This window comes from Hemitrygon akajei, chromosome 9, assembly GCF_048418815.1.
Source record: "Hemitrygon akajei chromosome 9, sHemAka1.3, whole genome shotgun sequence".
NCBI classification, from domain to species: Eukaryota; Metazoa; Chordata; class Chondrichthyes; order Myliobatiformes; family Dasyatidae; genus Hemitrygon; species Hemitrygon akajei.
In genome coordinates this window covers 136,931,154-136,952,882 of record NC_133132.1, presented here as the reverse complement: position 1 = coordinate 136,952,882, position 21,729 = coordinate 136,931,154, and the positions used below count along the sequence as shown (strand labels likewise).

Below are 21,729 nucleotides of genomic sequence, written 5' to 3'. Positions count from 1 at the left end.
GCATTGCACGTAATGGTCCTTTCAGAAATGCAGTAAGACAGAAATTACGAACTCAGAGGAAGCGTTAGGATCAAATAGAGAAAATGTCAGGAACATTCAGCAGCTCTGCCACCATTCGTAGAAAGAACAACAGGTTCAATCTTCAATCTATTGACCCTTCAGCAGAAATATCCAGAGAGCTTAGCCCATGAGATAAGTTTCAGGAAATTATTTTTAAAAAAGCTCAAGATAGAAAAACAGGCAGACCCTCAATGATTGTTGGGGCTGGACTGGTTGCAGGGATTGGAAGGTACAAACAGTCGCAAAGAATTGTTCCACTAAACAAAGCGATTGATTTTAAAGTATTAATAATTATAGTGTTAGGTCAAAAAGAACAGGGTAGAAATTGAGCTATGGTACCAATGATGAAGAATATAGGAAGTGGTTTTTTAGATAATATGAAGTTTGTGGAGGATGGAGTACAGGCTCATGATTGCATCTGAGGATGCCAAGGATGGACCATGACTTCTGCAGAATAGTGCTATTATCATTTTGGTTGTTTCCTTCGAGGGAGAATGACTGGAATTATAAATTCAGCTTGAGAAATTGATCACAAATGCTGAACACACAAGAAAATAAAATCCAAACTATGTTTAAGAAGGCATAAAGAAAAGAATGGCAGTAATAGGAGGCTTGAGATGATTCAGTCAAGCTGGAGGATGTGTGAAGTAAAGCAGAAATTCCCAGAATTTGGACTGTGACATTACCAGTAGGAGATGGGATTTGGAAGGTTGAAAGACAAGAAAGTTCTGCAGATTAACAGAGTTTCCAAAGTAAGTAGCCAGAGTAAATTGAGGATGAGGGTGGTAGACATGAGCTTGCTAGACTCTGCATTATGTGGTTTACTAAGAAATTTGAAAGAATTAAGATTTGTGAGCATGCAGGTTGGAAAGTTGGCAAGGAAGCAATAGATAGGGGTGGGCAACCTATGGCCCACAGGGCAGATTCGGCCCATGAGCAAATATTGGGATACTATGCTTATCTGGCCCGTGAGTGATTTTTCCTTATTCTGAGTGTTTCACGTGACCACACTGATGGACATGTATGGCGTCTTGTTACACTGACCCCAGGTTCCGTTTTGTTCCAAACCAAACACTGGTATATACAAGTGATGGGAAAGCAGACTACCTTATTAATATGTATTAGATACACTCTGTGCATGTGTAGGTTTTCAGATGGGATCATTCAAATTTGTAAACAGAAACCGTGTCACTGTGTTTTAACAAGAAATCCACACTAAATATCCAGATATTTACATGTGCTACGATACTTGTTGAATAACTCGTGTTTTGAAATAAAATTGAAGAAAAACATTCCAATGGCAATGAATGCAAAACACAGGAAGGTAGATACTGAGTGCCGAAATTTCCAAGACACTTGGACACTAGATTATTTCTTCATCAAGCAAGCTGGGAAACCAGTTTGTCTCATTTGCCTAGAAAATGAGACAAAGGTCCAAGAATTGAGAAAAGAGTTTTCATCTTGTTTTGCTGATTTTCGCTTGCATGCAAATGAGTTCAAGCTGTTTGCTACTCCATTTGATGTGGAAGTGGACACTGCATCAGAAATTTTTCCAATGGAATTGATTGAGATGCAGTGTGACGACATATTGAGATCAAAATTTTATTCTGAAGATGTGTTAGTGCTTGACTTCTGTAGAAAATATATTTATCCAAATGGGAAGTATCCTAACTTAGTGGACCATGCAGAAAAGATGGCATCATTGTTTGGCAGCACTTATCTGTGTGAGCAATTACAGTTGAAGTCAGAAGTTTACATACACCTTAGCCAAATACATTTAAACTAGGTTTTTCCACAATTCCTGACATTTAATCCTAGAAAACATTCCCTGTCTTAGGTCAGTGAGGATCACTACTTTATTTTAAGAATGTGAAATGTCAGAATAATAGTATAGAGAATGATTTATTTCAGCTTTTATTTCTTTCATCACTTTCCCAGTGGGTCAGAAGTTTACATACACTTTGTTAGTATTTGGTAGAATTGCCTTTAAATTGTTTAACTTGGGTCAAACATTTTGGGTAGCCTTCGACAAGCTTCTCACGGTAAGTTGCTGGAATTTTGTTCCATTCCTTCAGACAGAACTGGTGTAACTGAGTCAGGTTTGTACGTCTCCTTGCTTGCACATGCTTTTTCAGTTCTGCCCACAAATTTTCTATCAGATTGAGGTTAGAAAATGATGTCAAGTCTGGTTCATCCTTGGGAGCAATTTCCAAATGCCTGAAGGTACCATGTTCATCTGTACAAACAATAGTACCCAAGTATGAACACCATGGGACCACACAACCGTCATACCACTCAGGAAGGAGATGCATTCTGTCTCTCAGAGCTGAACGTACTTTTGACGTGAAAAATGCAAATCAATCCCAGAAGAACAGTAAAGGACCTTGTGAAGATGCTGGAGGAAACAGGTAGACAAGTATCTATATCCACAGTATCTATATCTATATCGACATAACCTGAAAGGCTGCTCAGCAAGGAAGAAGCCACTGCTCCAAATCCGCCATCAAAAAGCCAGACTACAGTTTGCAAGTGCACATGGGGACAAAGATCTTACTTTTTGGAGAAATGTCCTCTGGTCTGATGAAACAAAATTGAACTGTCTGGCCATAATGACCATCATTATGTTTGGAGGAGAAAGGGTGAGGCTTGCAAGCCAAAGAACTCCATCTCAACCATGAAGCATGGGGGTGGCAGCATCATGTTGTGTGGGTGCTTTGCTGTAAGACATCAGCCAGGAAGTTAAAGCTCAGTTGCAAATGTGTCTTCCAGATGGACAATGACCCCAAGCATACCTCCAAAGTTGTGGCAGAATTGCTTAAGGACAACAAAGTCAAGCTATTGAAGTGGCCATCACAAAGCCCTGACCTCAATCCGATAGAAAATTTGTGGGCAGAACTGAACAAGCATGTGCAAGCAAGGAGACGTACAAACCTGACTCAGTTACACCAGTTCTGTCTGGAGGAATGGAACAAAATTCCAGCAACTTACTGAGAGAAGCTTGCGAAAGATTAACCAAAACGTTTGACCCAAGTTAAACAATTTAAAGGCAATGCTACCAAATACTAACAAAGTGTATGTAAACTCCTGACCCATTGGGAAAGTGAGGAAAGAAATAAAAGCTGAAATAAATCATTCTCTCTACTATTATTCTGGCATTTCACATTCTTAAAATAGTGATCCTAACTGACCTAAGACAGGGAATGTTTTCTAGGATTAAATGTCAGGAATTGTGACAAATCTAGTTTAAATGTATTTGGCTAAGGTGTATGTAAACTTCTGACTTCAACTGTATTTTCAAAACTGAAGCACACCAAAAACCATTTGAGAACAAGATTGACTGATGCCCATCTGGATAATGTCTTGCTCTTGGCATCAACAAGTCTGACACCCAGTATTGAGAAGCTTTCAAGCAACAAACAGCATCAACTTTTTGCATTAAAATTTTCTTTTTTATTATACTTAATTTACTACTATTCAATGCAACATGTTCATACATTTTATGTTTAAAGATTCTTTGTGACCTTTTAATAGATTCAAAAGATTGAAATAAATTGCAACTAAACCGAGTTCTTTGATTACTAATTGGCATCCTTGGTTAAGCACAAATGATTTTCTAGCATGTGCTATTCATTAATTTGAGGCAAAACATAACTAGAGTATTTAAATGGATAATTCCCATATTTCAAGTTTTTTATGGCATTTATTTGGCCCTCCGTCCGCTCAGTAATACGAGATCCGACCAACAGAGGCAAAAAAGTTGCTGACCCCTGCAATAGATAGTTGTTTCTTCAGATCACGAAGAAATGGGTACAATGTCTGGCAACAGTGTAATGAAATGAAAGTGAACCTGATATGATTAATGATGTGGAAGTAAGCAATGTACCTGGTGACACTAAAGCTGTTGATGGGGAATTTCATGAAGGATCATTGTTCCTGATTTTCGAAATGCTGAATAAAGTTACTTCAGTTTGATTGGATAGTTTAGGGACCTTGAAATTGAAAAGACAATTAGCGATAGAACAAATTTAAGAAATGGTCAAGAAGTGAAATCGCATTCACATTTTGGTTCAATGACTTTGTACTTCCAGATTTCCTCATGCTGCTAACCATATTTAGTAGTTCCATGATAAATCTTTCATGGCCAATGAAGGTTTTGCTTAGAATATTTACCTTTAACTGTGACACTGATTGATGGGCATTTATTGTTGTAATTGCCCCTCACACAATTTCACTAGTGAATAATATATTTGAAATTAATACACATCACTTTGACTGTTACATAAAGGAAGTAAAAAGATGTACAGAGAAGTTGAACGTGTAATATTTTGAATGTAAGAACTTGAACTCTATTTTAGAGTAAACTGATAATTTAGTGCAATGCTATATTGATATTTCAAGATCAGTGTTGATTCCTCTGTTCTGTAAGTAGATGTATTCATTGTTTTAGGAGACAGATGTATTATTGCAACAGCTTGATGAAGAAGTATTAGCAGAAATGCAAGCTGTAGAAGGTCAAGAAGTAGAAGTATGTATAACTGAAGATGAAGAGAAAAAGATCAAAGCCTGTGAAGATTTGCAGTCCCAGCAGCAGTTACGACTTGTTCACCCAAACGTTGTCCTCAGAACTCTAAGACTTTTTCTTGAGGAATATCAGCAAACAAGGTAAGTGATTTCTACATCTCAAGCCTTAATCATCATTGGACTTTAAAGGCATTTTAGTACTTTCTTCTTTCTACCTTTATCTTCTGAACGGGAAATCTAAGAGAGGGAAGATGTTCTCTAGCAGCCCTACATCCTTCATTCAAACAGCAATATTTTTAAATTCCACCCAAACTGAGAAAACCTTGATGCAGGAGATGGGAGGAAAGGGATCCTTGTTAGGGGTTGAAGCTAGTTTCACATTTTCAACATACATCACTGTTCACTTGAGTGCTTGCTGTGGCTTGGTAACATGTTGTTTAATTAGCATAATGTACATAGAATTTTTCAAGAAGGTCCAGTGTTATTTGCACAATTTTTTTGCAACATCCTTTGTGTTTGATTATAAGGTTTATCAAATTATTTACCATTAAGTTCAACTAGTCAGATTTTTTTGGTCATGCAGGGGATTTAGTAATCCTCTTAAGTAAAGTTCTTGGAAAGTCCGTTACAAATAAAACAACTGCTTAAAATGAAGTGCATTACCAATCATAGATGTAATGCAGTAGTATGGTAGAAAATGCTGAGACTTAGTTATTTCAGGAAGCATTTGGGGATGACTTCAAAATTACAAAGCCTTGAGTCTGTTGTTTTTAGACAATTCTTTAAAAGCCTTTTGACAAGCATGCAGTTTTGTCATTGTATCATACAGCCTTGCATTAATGAATGCTCATGTTCATTCATAAGTTTTATTTTACTGTGTTCCTATTGAAGGTTCTCATCGTCATCTTTCTTCTTTTACATTCTTGATTCTATTGTGTTAGTTCTGGCTACCAGCTTTCAAGAACTGAATGGTGGATATAACATTTTATTTTTCTATTGAAATTGGTGTCGTTAGAAATTGGTGTCATTAGAATACAACAGTGGAATTGCTGTTGTATTGCTAGACCAGTAATCTAGAGGACTGTAACAGTGATCTGAAAATGTGGGTCCAAGTCCCACAATGGGCACTTCTCACATCACCAAGAAGAACAAAGCACACACTTTAAGGTTCCTCTAAGTTTGCACCATCCTGAATTGAAAATAGATCATCGCTCCTTTATTGTCATTGGTTATGAATCCTAGTACTTCCAACCTAACAACACTGTAGCAGTACCTCCAGTTTAACAGCACCCAGCTTCTCATGCCCATGTAGGGATAGACAGCAAATGCTTACTTTGTGAATGAAGCCAACATCCAAAAATATGAATGAATTCCATATGTTCAGAAATGCCCTCTCAAATTAATGGCCATACTACTGCATTACATCTATGATTGGTAATGCGCTTCATTTTAAGCAGTTGTTTTATTTGTAACCGACTTTCCAAGAACTTTACTTAAGAGGATTACTAAATCCCCTGCATGACCAAAAATATCTGGCTAGTTGAACTTAATGGCCCTCTCAAATGGCCTAGCAAGCCACTCCGAAAGCCCTCGTGCATTAAGTGTTGTGGGAGTTCCTTCATGCCACAGACTTCAGCGGTTCAAGGAGTGGCTTAACTCCATCTTCAGGAGGACAATCAGGGATGGCCATCAAAAACTAGCCTATCCTGTGATAGGCATATCTCATGAATGTAATCCCATGTGCGCATAAAAGCGAAAAGCAGTTTGAAAGTTAACCCCACTTGATATTCTCATCAAAGCTCAGAAAATATGGGCAGGTGTTTTATTGCTATTTTTTTAAATTCCATTTGAGATTGATCATAAGACCATAAGATATATAAGCAGAATTAGGCTATTTGCCCCATCAAGTCTTCTCTGCTCTTTCCATCATGGCTGATCCACTTTTCCTCTTAGCCCAATCTCCTGCGTTCACCCTGTATCCCTTCATGCCCTGACCAATCAAGAATATATCAACCTCTGCCTTACATTAAGCAGCCTCGTGTGTCACCGTATCAAAGGCATCTAAAAATTCAAATGCACAGCATTGACTGATTCTCCTTTATTTATCTGGCTTGTTATTTCTTCAAAGAATTCCAACAGATCTGTCAGGCAAGACTTTCCCTTGAGGAAACCATGTGACTATGGCTTATTTTGTCATGTGATTCCAAGTAACCTGAGATCTCATCCTTGACAATCGACTCCAATATCTTCCCAACCACTGACTGGCCTATAGTTTCCTTTCTTCTGCTCTCTTCCTTCTTGAAGAGTGGAGTGACATTTGCAATTTTCAAGGCTTCCAGAACCATTCCAGAATCTAGTGATTCTTGATGTTTCATTATTAATGCCTCCATGATCTCATTAGTAACTTCCTTCAGAACTCTGGGGTGTATGCCATCTGGTCCAGGTGACCTGTCTACCTTCAGGCCTTTCAGTTTTCCCAAGAACCTTCTCTGTGGTTATGGTAACTTCACATACTTCATGCCTCTTAATACCTGAAACTTCCACCCTACTGCTAGTGTCTTCCACAGTGAAGTCTGATGCAAAGTAGTTAGTTCATCTGCCATTTCAATGGCCACCATTGCTACCTCTCCAGCATAGTTTTCCAGTAGACCAAAATCCACTGCCGCCTCTCTTTTACACTTTGTGTATCTGAAGAAACTTTTGGTGTCCTCTTTAATATAATTGGCTAGCTTACTTTTGTATTCCATCTTTACCTTAATGACTTTTTTAGTTGCCTTCTGTTGGTTTTTAGAAGTTTCCTAATCCTTTACCTTGCCACTAATTTTTGCTCTATTATATTCTCTCTCTTTGGCTTTTATGTTGGTTTCAACTTCTCTTTTTCGACATATATATCCTGAGCTTTCTGAATTGCTTCCCGAAATTCCAGCCAGTGCTGCTCTGCTATCATCCCTGCAGTGTTCTTTTCCAACCAATTTTGGCCGACTCCTCTCTCATGCCTCTGTAATTACCTTTATTCGTCTGTGATACCGATACATTTTAATTTAGTTTCTCCTCAAATTTCAAGGTGAATTCGATCATATTATGATCACTTTCCCCTAAGAGTTCTTTGACCTTAAACTCTCTAATCAATTCTCTCATCAACTTTAAAGTTCAATTTTAAAGGTTTAAATCTAAGGTTATGGAAATTTCCAGCAATGTTTTACTGAGCTTATTTTCTCAAGGGATAAAATCCAGACCCAAACATCAACTGTGAAGGAGAGGGATAGCTCTCAAGATAGTGCATACTGGAATGCAATGGCAAAGGTAATTCCTGAGAGCAAATTAAAGGTCTGGAATTGTCTGGAGGATGCTTTGGGCAAATACTAGTAAGTATTTTACATTTTGGGTGTAGCACAATGTCTAATGAAACAATATTACAAGTTAAATTTGACAATTAAACTGAACAGGAAACAATTTCAATTTTTGTTTCACCCTTATTTTCCTTTATTAAGCTTTATAAGTCTAATTTGTGATTTGTGGCAATACTATGTTAAAGAATGTGTATAAAATTGTTGACACATTTAAGCTAGTTCTTTTGCAATGTCTAACTGTCACCTAAGTGGAGTTTTTAAAAGAAAATATTAAACCATTCTCAATAAGAGCCTTTAAACAGGCATGGGACATTTTAGCTTTCAAGCCTTGTCCTGACAGTGAACTTGATATTCTATTTATATATGTATGATGATATATCCTTGGCCTACCAATGGGCTGACTCTCATCAATGTCCCAATCCTGAGCATTTTTAAAAAGTAGGCAAGCTGCATATACTGTATAATTGCCATGCTAAAACATTAACTGTTATTTTCTTACATGTTTTTGTGCATCAATTTACTTCCACAATTTCTATATATATTTATAAATTGCTGTGTACACAAATAGACTTTGGGCACAATGTTTGTTGTTTGAATCATTGGTCCTGTTCTGATCCTTAAAGGAAAATTAAAGAGTAGTTTTTTTAAATATAATTTGGTTTCTGCACTCATTGTATTGTGGAGATTTGCCACTGCAAAACTTGAGTTGAACTCTCTGTCAGCATTCCCCATTTTTCCCAGACATCCCCTGATCTGGATCCTGATGCATCTCAGCGGACGTTCTGTTTGGTGACATGGCCTTGATTTACATATCTGTCTTTGTGGGTGGGTCAGAAATAAACATTCATGAAACCTCTCTGACAAAACCTCAGCTTCATCTTTTCTCTCACATAACAATGTCTGACATGGAATCATACCAAAAGATGTTAAAGAAATCAGTAAAAGACTAATATCAACAAATATGGTAGTACACTAAAACTGAACAGAAGTTATCAGAGGAAGTGACTTTGGCTTATTCTTGCCCTCATTCCTTGCATCTTTGTAATCCCCATTAAATTGAATGGGTTTCTAGAACTTGGGCTAAGTATAACAAGCTGCTGATGGCCCAGACAAAATGTTGGGCATGATATCTGTAAGCTTCAACTCCACCATTTTACTGTACACATGGTCTGATGGCAGAGAATAGTGTGTAAATAGCAGGCAGAGTTTACACAGTAACCTTGGCAACCTCTCTTCAGAGGAATCCTAGAAGCTGGTAAGGAAAAAGAGTAGTTATGATCCGGCAAAATTCTCTTTGCAGCTTTTTACAACTGTGTAAATGCAAGTTTTATACTTGACTATGTTTAATGTTTTTTTTCCTTTTACAGCCAAATATTGGTCAAAAGAGCAAACTTAATCAATGAGAAAAGCAGCCTTGCTCAGCAAAATGCGGAGTTCAGGTTGTTACTGCAACAGTACATGCATTCTACAGTAAGTGATTCATCATAATTAATGTTTTTTTCCCATTTTCCTGCTGCAGGCAGTGAAACAACTTCCTTATGTAAACATCTAATTCCACTGATAACATTTGCCATTTTGCAATTTAGCTTCATGACCACTCGGAGATACAAACTGCAGTGTCATATATGCATTTAATAGGTCATTTTATTTCTTCATTAGAAACATTTAAGGTTGATGAACTTCTTTTGTTCACTGATCTGATACAGAATCATTGGTTCTTTCTCTGCAGATGCTGACTGAACTGCTAAGCCTTAGGAACATATTGTTTTATATTAGTAATTTATCAGGTCAGACTCTTTCAGAGTGTTAGATTGGCATTCCTTGAGTCTTCAAACTATCTGTTATATAATCAAAAGAATGGTGAGAGATGAGCTAATGTACAGAATGTCATGTTGTGTTTATGAGTTGGACAAAATTCACTTCCAGATACTGCAAACAGTTAGGAAGTCTTGAAGAAGGGTCTTGACCCAAAATATCAACTGTTTACTCTTTTCCATAGACGCTGCCTGATCTACTAAGTTCCTCCAGTGCTTCTTTTGTTGGTGGGTTAGTTAGGCAGGTAAATGTGTGTAAGGATTTTTTTCTTGATAGCTGACTGGATACTATTTGTGATTGTATTAAATGAATTTCCAATTCATTGGATGTATCCAATGAAGAATTATAGAATAGTTGATGTCCTTTTTCAACTTCAGAAAGTTGATACATGATCACATTGGGACATTTAGAATCCTAGAGAGTGGCAAGAGGAGTGGAGCCAACTTGTTAGGACCAAAGCTACAATGCATATAACTGAGAGAACAAAATGCATTATTATTTTCAAGTTTTTTTTTTTGTTTTGTTTCTGTTAACATTTTTGCACTTTGTTCTGCAGGGCAGCTCTTTTATTCAGAGTTCCAAAAAAAAACAAATGTCTTGTCAGTATTGTTTTTTACTTCCTCAAGGATAGCATGTGGAATCATTTATTTTTCATTTATATTCACTTTGAGATGCAGTGTTATAGATAAAGCAGATACCTATTTGGTGTTAAGAAAGTGCAGTAAATGAAGTCAGATTTGCAGTATGGTTGCTTGGCCAGTTGATAGACTGTTGTTGGAGGTAAAATAGTTTACTCACAAATGAGAAATGATATACAACTCTGTGGTGGTGGTGCTGTGGAGTGATAGCAACCACATAATAAGTTGGAACAAATACTGGCCAAATGAGTTGTTTGATTTTTGGAGAAGAATTCTTGAATTTGTTTAATTTTTTTTAATGATTTGGGGAACATGTGTTGCCTTTGGTGCTGTGTAATGGGTTTGCAGACGGTGCAAAAAGTATAATTTTTACCTTGCTCTGAACAAAGGTATCCACAGACTAGTAGCAATGTTTTGTTGAACTGAGAATTTTGTGCTTTATTTTTACCCCTAGGTGAACAATGAGCTTGAGATTCCACCAACACAACTGATGCAATTTAATTTTGAGTAGAAATAAACTGTTAACGTGGAAGATCATTCAGCATGTACAATTAATGCGTAAGGGGAGCGATCAGTGATTTATTGGAGTTTGCAGTAGACTATGCCTGGGCAATGGTATGTTTTTTCCACACTTCTCTTTTGCTGCCTATGGACAATGTAACCCTTCAGTGTGCTTTCTAATAGCTAGTTATCTAAAAATTAGTACTGGAAGAAATATTTACCTTAACATTTTGCTAATTGTTGGGATTATTTCTATGTGTAAGTTGTTATTTTATAACTGGCAACTGTCAAATAAAATTCATGAGAAATGTTGAAATGAAAATAATTTTAAATCATTTTTGTGCTGTGATTAATGTTTTCTTGTTAGAGATAAAGAGCACTGAGTTAACTAGGAGACACGAGTCCATAAATCACATTCCATAAACAGGCTTTGCACCCATGTCTGCAAAGGGAGCCATTTTAGTACTATATATGCTGCTTTGACAAATTACTTCTTGTGCTGCTGACTGATGTTGAAATCTGCCTTTGTTAATTTGAGCTGTAAAGATTGGTTATTAACAATGAATTAAGTGTAAGTGGCTCATACAATTCCATGATTATCAATCACAGAAACCACAATGACAAGAGACTGGAGTCTTTTATCAGAAACTTGGACAGGAGAAAGTTAATTTTGCATTTGTAGTTCAGGTTGCTTGGTGGCATGGAGTGGTAAGGTGAATCAAGAATGTGGCTGTTCTCTACAACTGTCTGTTAAGGAAACACCACAAGCAGAAGTAGATAGGATTGTTAGGTTGAGTTGGATAAGATTATAGCTGATTATTTATGTCAGGACTACTTGAATTTCTCTCTTATCCAAAAATCTTAAATGTCAGCCTTCTGGGATAGAGAATTCCCAGTTTCAGTCCTGAAACAGTCCCTTAACATCCCTGTAACATCACAACAGTGAGAATTTGGCCTCCCCTCTCGCTGTGGCAGGAGTAATATCTCTCTCCCTCGTTAGTATGAGGGGGAGAGAGCCTAGTGAGATGTTGAAGATGGACAGTGGTTTTTGATGGACTAGATCATGGTCTTTGGGGGCTTGCTATTGCTCATGTGGTGGGGGATGGGGCACTGATGCCTTTGTTAGAACAAGTGTGGGGAGAGGGGAGGATTGATGCTTTTGTGGAGGGGGGCTTTGGGGTTCTAACATTCTTTTTGTGTTTCATGGATATCTGTGAAGAGTAAGGATTTCAGGTTGTATATATTCTGATATAAAATGGAACCATTGAATATAGTATCTAACACCACCACCCCCTCCCATGTCAAGAGTGAAGCCAAGCTGAGACACAACAAAATGGGAAAACATGATCCTTGTAACTATCCTTTGAAACTGTCTTATGTTTTCGGTAAGATCAGCTCTAATAAGCCAAGGACCAATGAGAAGAGGATCAACTTCAGTTCAGGAGGTAATCTGGTCATTTCAGAATTCCACCAAATGAGTAATTAATGCAATTGTCATAAACCTTCAAAAGCTGGGTAGCCACATGTTGATGCAGTTTTTAAAACTTTATTTTAAATATCAATAGTTAATTGCATTGTTCTCACAACAGAAACCAAAAATTAATTACACGAAGATCCATACAAAGAGAAAGGCAAAAATTGAACTTGATAGTTTTTTGTGGACATAAAATTGTACTTTCATAATTTCACAATGTACACAATAAGGAATGTTTTACAAAGAGGCAACAACCAATTGAAACAGCAATGAGAATTTTGGAGGACATGCTGTCTGCCATTTACCTCGGTGCAATCAAGTTTGTAAAGTGCTACTTTGTTTTGTGAGTTGAAAGGTTAGAGATTGGTCTGTTAGTGTGGCTGCAGCTAAATATACTCTTGTGACCTCATGTATTTGTTGGATTTCCATGTGAGTTTGTTTCTCATGACCAGAAATACCTAGTCCAATGATAGTTAAATCCTGAATAGGTGAATTGCAGATAACTGTTCACTTATGGTTCCATCAACTGGCATGCTCACTGTATGTACTTAAGTGGATCTAATTGTAATCTCTCATCTCCTTCCAGCTGAAGACTTTGTTTAGTGACCCATTAAAAACATTCAGACACTGCTGTCATTGCCCTTCCAGATGGAGGTTTGCAGTCTACTGAGAGAAGTTGTCTTGATCCATTTGTGTTAATTGGGTAACATCACATTTTTAAAAATTGGTAGATTTAGATCCTTGTGAGGAATTCAGAAAATCATGAATGCAACATGTAGTCATGGAATGGGAGTGTAAGAATGTCTGTTTAAAGGCAAAGAACAGAATCTGTTGGTTGATAAATGTACAGTACATTTATCAACCATCAGTTGACAGCTACTGGGTTGTACTTTTGCTTGCTAGCTTCAAGTGCTAATTATAAGAATACATGAGAAGACGTATGATTTTTTTGCCCCCCTCCCCGAATTCCAGGTTGAGGTATGTTTAGACAAGAGCAGACTGAAAATTTACCTTCTAGTGTGCTGTAGCTTTTGTAACGAGTTCTGAAAATTTCAACAACAGTGAAATGAAACGGCCAATAATCAATTTTTTGTAGCTTTTTTCCAGATCAGTGAGTAGACAACATGCATCGGTCAAAACTTTTTTTTTAACATACAAAAGAAAACTTGAAATTGCTCAACCAAATTGATAGTCATGTAATCTTTGAGAATTACTAAAGCTGAAAACCATGCAAGCACATTGTACTTACAAATGAAAATCAAGAACTGAAAATAACATTAATCGGTCCTTTAAACATTGATCCAGGATAGCTGGACACTGCACACACAAAAAATGATGGATTGCTGAGGTGTAGATAAAGTTTTCACAAGTGACTCGCCAGAAATTTTTAGACCCTTATCTGCTAACATTCACACACTGAGAATTGATTTTTAAATATATCATGTCATCGGTAATCCACAAAGAATGGTGATTCATGCACCAAGTAGCTTCTTCACCATGTAACCAGGCATGCTGTAGAGAAACAGGCCTATCATGATCACCAATAGCAAAGCCAGAATAATCTTCACAATAAGCCACTTATATCTGTTGCAGACGAGGTATTTGATGGATTTCAATGGATTGAGAAACCATATAAAAGATGTGTCTGGTCGACTGTCCACAGCAGCAATAAAGAAATACAAAAGACAGAATTTAGTAGTGAATGACATATATGCACTTAACTGTCAACGGTAAGTGGGCATGAACCTACTAAACTATATCCCTCTGAAAGTCTTGATACAAAACTACAAATTTTGGAGACATTTGTAAACTTACTAACCCTGCAATGTACATTTAGAGCAAGATCATTAATTGAAACCAGAAAGTCAATGGGCCCTGGGGAGCACCACTTGCTATGGACTTCCAGTCCACAAAACAACCTCCTACCATTTGGGGATCACTATGCTCCAAGCATTTTCTTGACCGTGTAACCAGGCATCGAGTAAAGGAAGAGGCCAAACAGAAGGAGAAGAAGCACAAGTGCAATGATCTTCAAAAGTAGCCATCGATAATTATGCCAGATGAAATATCTGATTGACTTTAGAGGATTCATGAACCAAATAAAGCTGGTGTCAGGGCGACTGCAGAGGAAAATATAAGCAGGAAGAAAGCCAGGAGAAAAGAAAGAATACAGTTACTAATTAGTGTCAAACAGAATTTCAACATTTTTTTTCAAACATATGTCACAAACACCACATTTCTTGCTGTTTCACTAACTACAAATAGTCCGCAGTTACTGAGTATTTCAACTTTTCATAACATTGCAATGAAGATGGAACAGTAGACCACAATGGGAAGAACTTTCCAAATATCTACCCTCTCTGGAGTTTATCATTATTTTGTTTCCTTCTATCAGATTATCCTCCAACATCACTCCAGAATCTAGGACATTCACCTAATTGTAAGCTTCCCTGTGTTCACAAGAGGATTCTTCAAGTTATGCCATCACTTAACTAATGCCTCATCTGCAAACTAATGACATCAACAGTTTTCCAACTTTACGCCATTGTCTTTCATATAATTCTGATTACATTTGTAATTTGCCTCTCCCCTAAAGGATCAGATTCCAGCACTTGTAGCTTTTATGTTTCCACTTGCCACTCTCCACCTACCTCTCCTTTCTCTGTCTCTTTCCATCTGCCACTGGCACTGGACTTCATCTTACTCCCCTCCTCAGGCCACCAATCACCGAGTTCCTGTCTCACCACTCCTTCCCCTCTTTATACTGGCTGTCTCATATCTCCACTTTCAGCCCTGATGTAGGATTTTAACACAACACATTGCCTGTTCCTTCTCCTTCCACACCCACCTCCCCACCACCCAAACAGATGCTGCTTCACTCACTGAATTCTTCCAGCACATTGTTCACAAATCTGATCTCAAATTTTGTTTACCTGTGGTTCCAATGCCTTCATAATTCTCACATTACTTCTGGAAATAACCTCTCTACATGACCTTTTAGACATTGTGGGTGTTTGGTCTATCTGAAAGTGCCTTCTAAAATCAACTTCTAGTGTAGAACCCTGCCCAGTTTTCCAATGTAACACACAAGCTCTCAGGCCTTTTTCAATATGCCAGGCATGGTTTGTACCTGGAGATCAGATGAGAGCTGTGCTAACCTGACAGGGCAATATCAGCTGGTACAGCTCAGGACCTTTGAGGGGAGTATTAAATGTGCAGGGGAAATTACCAAAGATCAGCTGTTTTTTGAGCAATTCCACATCTGACACGGAGGATGTTTAAAGAGCAACTGCATAGGTTATAGGACAGATTAGATTCCAATAAGAAAGAAGAAAAAGATTGCAAGGTAGGGGAAGCTTTAATATTGAGGGGGGTGATGAATTTAGTTAGGAAGACACAAGTCTATTTCAGTTTTAGGAAGCTAAAATCAAGCAGAACCCTTGAGGATGAAAAAGAAGCTAGAAAAGAACTCGAGGGGAATTAGGAAAGACCATGCAAATCAATGGCAAATAGGTTTGAAGGGAATCCAAAAACATTCTTTATGTACAGTATATCAACAGTAAGATGTTAACTAGACCCACTCAAGGATAAAGGAAGGAAATTATGCTTGGAGCCCAAGGACATAGGCAATGTCCTAAATGAGTACTTGGCTTCAGTATTTGTCAAGGATAAGGATGTGAAGGAAAGTGAGATCAATATGGAATGTGCTAACATGCTAGGGTATTTTGAGATAAAGAAAAAGCTGTGTGGTGTTAGGGAACCCACAGTGTCTGATGGGATGCACCCCAGGTTATTGAGAGAAGCAAAGGATGAGATTGCTGGGACCTTGACCGAGATCTTCATGTCCTTTCTAGTCACCGGTAGGGTCCCAGAGGACTAGAGAGTAGCTAATGTTAGGAACAGCTAGCATGGATTTGTGTGGGACAAGTTGTATCTTAATAACTCAACCTTTTCAAGGTGACAAAGCTGAAGGTAGAGCTGTAGATGTCGTCTTCATGGAAGGCTCATCAAGAAGATTAAGATGAATGGGATCCATGGTGATCTAGCCATTTGTATTCAGGATTAATTTGCCCAGAAGACCAAGGGTAGTGGTTGATTGGACTTATTCTGGGTGGCGCTCTCTGACCAGTCATGTTCTGCAGAGATTTGTACTGGGACCATTACACTTTGTGATTATATATAAATGACCTGAATGAAAGTGTATGGGTAGGGTAGTAAGTTCACAGATCATAAAAAGTGTGGATGGCATAGAAGAATGTTAAAGGATACAATGGGATGTTGATCAGTTGCAGATGACGACAAAGGCAGAAATCATTTAATCTGGCCAAATGTGAGGTATTATTGGGTGATTGATGCCTGGCACAGATTCAGTAGGTACAGTACTCTGCCTCTGCACTGCTCTGTGACTCCATGAATAAGACCACAAAATGGACCATTTTTCTCCTGTACAGATTATATTTTGAATTGTGCACACAACTCATCACTTCTATCCACTCCCATTACACTGTTCCTTAAATTGTCCCACAGACCTTGGTCAACAAACTCCTACTCCTTGGTCTAAATACATCATTGTGCAACTGGGTGTTGGGCCTCCTAACCAACAGAGCTCAGATAGTCAGGATGCACAACCACTCCTCCCTCCCCGTCATCCCCAGGGCTCTTTGCTGAGCCATTGTTGTATGTTCTGCTCACACGTGACTGCATGGACAAACACCAGAGTAACCACTTTGTCCAGTTCACTGATGACATGACGGTGCTGGGGCTCATCACCAACAATGATGAGACTGCCTACAGAGAGGAGGTGAAAGAGCTCGAGTCCTGGAACCAGGTCAGTAACCTCTTCCTCAATATCAACAAAACAAAGGAGATGATTATTGATTTCTGGAGAACTCATACCCCTCTTTATTATCAGCAGCAGAGCAGTGAAAACTGCAAGCAGTTTAAAACTCTTGCAAGTGCACATCTCACGCAAACCGGAATACATTCCACACAATCAGGAAAGCTCACCAATGCCTCTCTATCTAATGAGACCATAAGACATAGGAGCAGAATTAGGTCATTCCATCATGACTAATTTATTATCCCTCTTGACCTCTCCCCATAACCTTTGATGCCCTGACTACCGAAGAAGCTATCACTTCTACTTTAAACATACTACTTGTCCTGCATAGCAGTCTGTGGCAATGAATTCCAGAGATTCACTACCCTCTGGCTAAAGAAATTCTGGTTCATCTCTGTTCTAAATGGATGAATCTCTATTCTCATGCTGTGCCCTCTGGTCCTAGACTCTCCCACTATAGGAAACATCTTCTCCACATCCACTTCATCTAGGTCTTTAAATATTCAATAGGTTTCAATGAGATTCCCCATCATTTTTCTGAACTCCAATGTGCATAGGCCCAGAGCAATCAAACACATTTCATAATTATCCATTTTAGTTCCAGAATCATTCTCATGAACCTCCTCTGCACCTCTCCAGTGCTAGCCCGTCTTCTCTTAAATAAGGGGTCCAAAACTACTCACAATACTTCAATTGTGATGTGATCAATACCTTATGAATCCTCAATATTACATCTTTCCTTTTTACATTCTATTCCTTTCAAAATAAATGTTAACATTTTACCTTCCTTACCACCGACTCAACCTGCAAATGAACCTTTAGAGAGTCCCGCATGAGGACTCCCAAGTCCCGTTGTACCTCTGATTTTTGAACATTCTCCCTATTTAGAAAATAATCTACACCTTTGTTCCTCCTGCCAAAGTGCATAACCATCAAGTTCCCTACACTATATTCAGTCTGCCACTTCTTTGCCCATTCTCCCAATCAGTGTAAGTCCTTCTACAGACACCCTGCTTCTTCAACGCTACCTGCCCGAATGTTTGGCTGCTGGAGTGGTCTTGGAGGCACTTCAGAACAGAGGCAAGGCAGAGTTGAGTTGGTGGAACTGGGCCGAATTGTAAAGATAGGATATAGGCCAAATCAAGCCGGCAGGTCTTGGGAGCCCAAGGTTTGGCTGATTTAAGCATTGCCATATTGAAAAGGTCAGGGCTTTGAGGCCAGAGGTGAGGGATAGGCCAGTGTTCAGCTCACTGTTCTGTGATGTTTACTCTTTTCTGTGCTGGACCAAAGCTGTAGCTTGCAACTAATGGGCTCCTGGTTTGGCTGCAGTGATGACTGACTTTATGGCTGTGAACTCACCTTTATGAATTTCATTTCTTAATGTTATTTGCTTACTTTTATTGTTTGCACATTGGGTGTTTGACAGTCTTTTTTAACGGGTTCTATTGAGTTTCTTTGTTTAGTGGTTGCTGGTAAGGAGAGGAATCTGAAGGTTGTATGTAGTATACGTACTTAGAATTTTGAATGTGTATCCCATATGCTGACAGCTGTTCGGAGGCCTGTATATAACTCCCATCAGGATTTTTTTACCCTTGCAGTTTCTTAACTCTATCTACAAGTACTGTATTCTACATCTTCCAGTGCTATGTCACCTCCTTCTAAAGATTTGGATTTCTTTTTTTTTTACCAACGGAATCACCCCATCCCCTCTGTCTACCTGCCTGTCCTATCAATACTATGTGTATCCTTGGATATTAAAGTTCCCAACTGTGATCTTCTTTCAGCCATGGCTCAGTGATTCCCACAAAGTCATACTTGCTAATCTCTAACTGTGTTTACAAGAACATCTACCTTATTCTATATATTGTGTGCATTCAAATATTACACCTTCACCCTTTCCATTTTGCTCCCCATGTTATACTTCACCCTCATCCCATTTACTGCAATTTTGCTCTATCACCAGAATCAGAATGCCTGTCCTTCTTCACAGTTTTACTACACTCTGGATTGACTTGTATACCAACTACCCCCTCTCCAACCCTATCACTCCAATTCCCACCCCCTGCCACTTTAGTTTAAACCCTCCCCAACAGCTCTAGCAAATCTGCCTGCAAGGATATCGGCCCCACCCTCTTGAGTTAGGTGTAACCAGTCCTTTTTGTACAGGTCATACCTTTCCCAGAAAAGATTCCAGTGATCTGCAAATCTGAAACCCTGCCTCCCTGCGCCAATTCCTCGGCCACATACCTTTCTGCTAAATCATCCTATTCTTACCCTCACTGGCACATAGCACAGGCAGTAATCCAGAGAGTAACATCTTAGAGGTCCTGCTTTTCAGATTTCTGCCCAACCCCCTATATTCTCTCTTCAGGACCTCCTCTCTTTTTCTACCAATGGAATCGGTCCCAATATGTACTATGACTTCTGGCTACTCACTCTCCCCATTTAGAATGCTGTGGACCCAACTTGAGACATATCTGGCACCTGGGAGGCAACATACCATCCAGGTGACTGAATCTCTTCTCTGCTCCTTTAATTATGGAATCCCCGATCACTGCTGCACTCCTCCCCCACTTCCCAGATACCCTGTTGCTGTGGCTTCCCCCAGTAGATCATTCCCCTAAATAGTATCCAAAGCTGTATACTTACTTTTGAAGGGAATGGCCTCACTGGTTGCCTATTCCCTTTTCCTCCTGACAGTCACCCAGGTACCTGACTCCTGCAAGCTAGGGGTGATGCCCTCCATGTAGCTCCTATCTGTGACCTCCTTAATCTCCCATATGAGTCAAGGAGCTGCAGCTTAATACACTTCATGAAGATGTAGTTATCAGGGAAACTGGATCTTGAAGTGGCATGTTTCATATTGATCTGGACTGTGGAGACATGAACTAGACTAGAATGGTTGGCTTACTTTGGCTTCTCCAGTGGTTCTGGCTCATTTCGAGCCAGGCCTGCAGGACTTTTCTCAGCTTCCTCTGCTGTCAACAAGTGCAGCTCAGCCTCCACCTTACCCTGGAACCATAAAGCATTTGATTTGAAGATTGCAATGACTTACACATCCACATCCCTGTCCACACGGCAATTTTGGCTTGCAAGTGATAATTCTAAACCCGAAAAAGACAAAACTCCCTACCGTAAGCTCCATTTCATCATTTTCATTTCTGGCAACAAAAGGCCACCAACCCTTCACCCTCTTCTGCTTAAAGATGGAGACAATGGGGAATGAAGATTCATCTGTAGCCATTTCAATTGTACAGAGCTTGGCCGTTTTTGCTCCTCGGGTGAACCTGTTCAGATCCAATTCAATTGCACCTGTCAGGGGGAAAAAAACATTCCAGTAGGGAGAGTCACAACTGAATTGAAGGAAAGTGTTCCACGTTATTTCATTTGCATTTCTAAATACTCACTTTAAAGTTAACATTCTTGCATGCTTTCCAGAACTTATGCAGTGTTAAAACTAATGTTTCTTTTGTTTCAGTCTGACTATCCCCACCATCCCACTAAATTTGCAACTTCAGCTCTTCCCCCGGTATTCTGTATTGGTACTGCTTGCTGCATTTCTACAGAACTTGGAAATTCCTTGGCTTTTGCTTGACAATTTCAATCCTGCTTTCATATTCACATATCTACAGTAGAAGTCAGAAGTTTACATACGCTTAGGTTGAAGTCATTAAAACTCATTGTTTAACCACTTCACATGCTTCATATTAGCAAACTATAGTTTTGGCAAGATGTTGAGGACATCTACTTTATGCATGACATGAGTAATTTTTCCAACAATTGTTTACAGACCGATTATTTCACTTTTAGTTGACTATATCACAATTCCGGTGGGTCAGAAATTTACGAATAATATCAAAAGAAATCGGCCAAGACCTCAGAAAAAAAAATTGTGGACCTCTACAAGTCTGGTTCATCCTTGGCAGCAATTTCCAAATGCCTGAAGGTACCACGTTCATCTGTACAAACAATAGTATGCAAGTATAAACACCATGGGACCACGCAGCCACCATACCGCTCAGGAAGGAGATGCATTCTGTCTCTTAGAGCTGAACATACTTTGACGCGAAAAGTGCAAATCAATCCCAGAACAACAGTAAAGGACCTTGTGAAGATGCTGGAGGAAACAGGTAGACAAGTATCTATATCCGCAGTAAAATGAGTCCTATATCAACATAACCTGAAAGGCTGCTCAGCAAGGAAGAAGCCACTGCTCCAAATCTGCCATCAAAAAGCCAGACTACAGTTTGCAAGTGCACATGGGGACAAAGATCTTACATTCTGGAGAAATGTCCTCTGGTCTGATGAAACAAAAATTGAACTGTCTGGCCATTATGACCATCGTTATGTTTGGAGGGAAAAGGATGAGGCTTGCAAGCCGAAGAACACCATCCCAACCGTGAAGCATGGGGGTGGCAGCATCATGTTGTGGGGGTGCTTTGCTGCAGGAGGGACTGGTGCACTTCACAAAATAGATGGCATCATGAGGAAGGAAAATTTTATAGATATATTGAAGCAACGTCTTAAGAC

General features: G+C 39.0%; 2 protein-coding genes across 11 annotated transcripts in view; one reads left to right on the top strand and one right to left on the bottom strand.

Annotated features, from left to right (window-relative positions):
• The window catches only part of drc1 (dynein regulatory complex subunit 1 homolog (Chlamydomonas)), a 91,734-nt gene extending 80,550 nt beyond the window's left edge, over positions 1–11,184 (top strand). Inside the window, exons 14-17 of the mRNA XM_073057043.1 lie at positions 4,508–4,722; positions 7,803–7,946; positions 9,299–9,401; positions 10,839–11,184. Coding sequence (XP_072913144.1) covers positions 4,508–4,722; positions 7,803–7,946; positions 9,299–9,401; positions 10,839–10,895 — 519 coding nt within the window. The 3' untranslated portion in view covers positions 10,896–11,184. The remainder of the gene's footprint in view (positions 1–4,507; positions 4,723–7,802; positions 7,947–9,298; positions 9,402–10,838) is intronic.
• A 1,227-nt stretch (positions 11,185–12,411) lies between these two features.
• The window catches only part of otofa (otoferlin a), a 360,719-nt gene continuing 351,401 nt past the window's right edge, over positions 12,412–21,729 (bottom strand). For 5 of the 10 annotated variants that reach the window (XM_073057033.1, XM_073057035.1, XM_073057036.1 and 2 more), the window contains exons 45-48: positions 20,333–20,511; positions 20,111–20,211; positions 14,286–14,479; positions 13,877–14,012 (exon numbers count right to left, since the gene is read on the bottom strand). In XM_073057033.1, coding sequence (XP_072913134.1) covers positions 14,299–14,479; positions 20,111–20,211; positions 20,333–20,511 — 461 coding nt within the window. In that variant the 3' untranslated portion in view covers positions 13,877–14,012; positions 14,286–14,298. Of the gene's footprint in view, positions 14,013–14,285; positions 14,480–20,110; positions 20,212–20,332; positions 20,512–21,729 lie in introns of all 10 variants that reach the window. The other 5 variants (XM_073057032.1, XM_073057034.1, XM_073057037.1 and 2 more) reach the window with 1 other exon arrangement.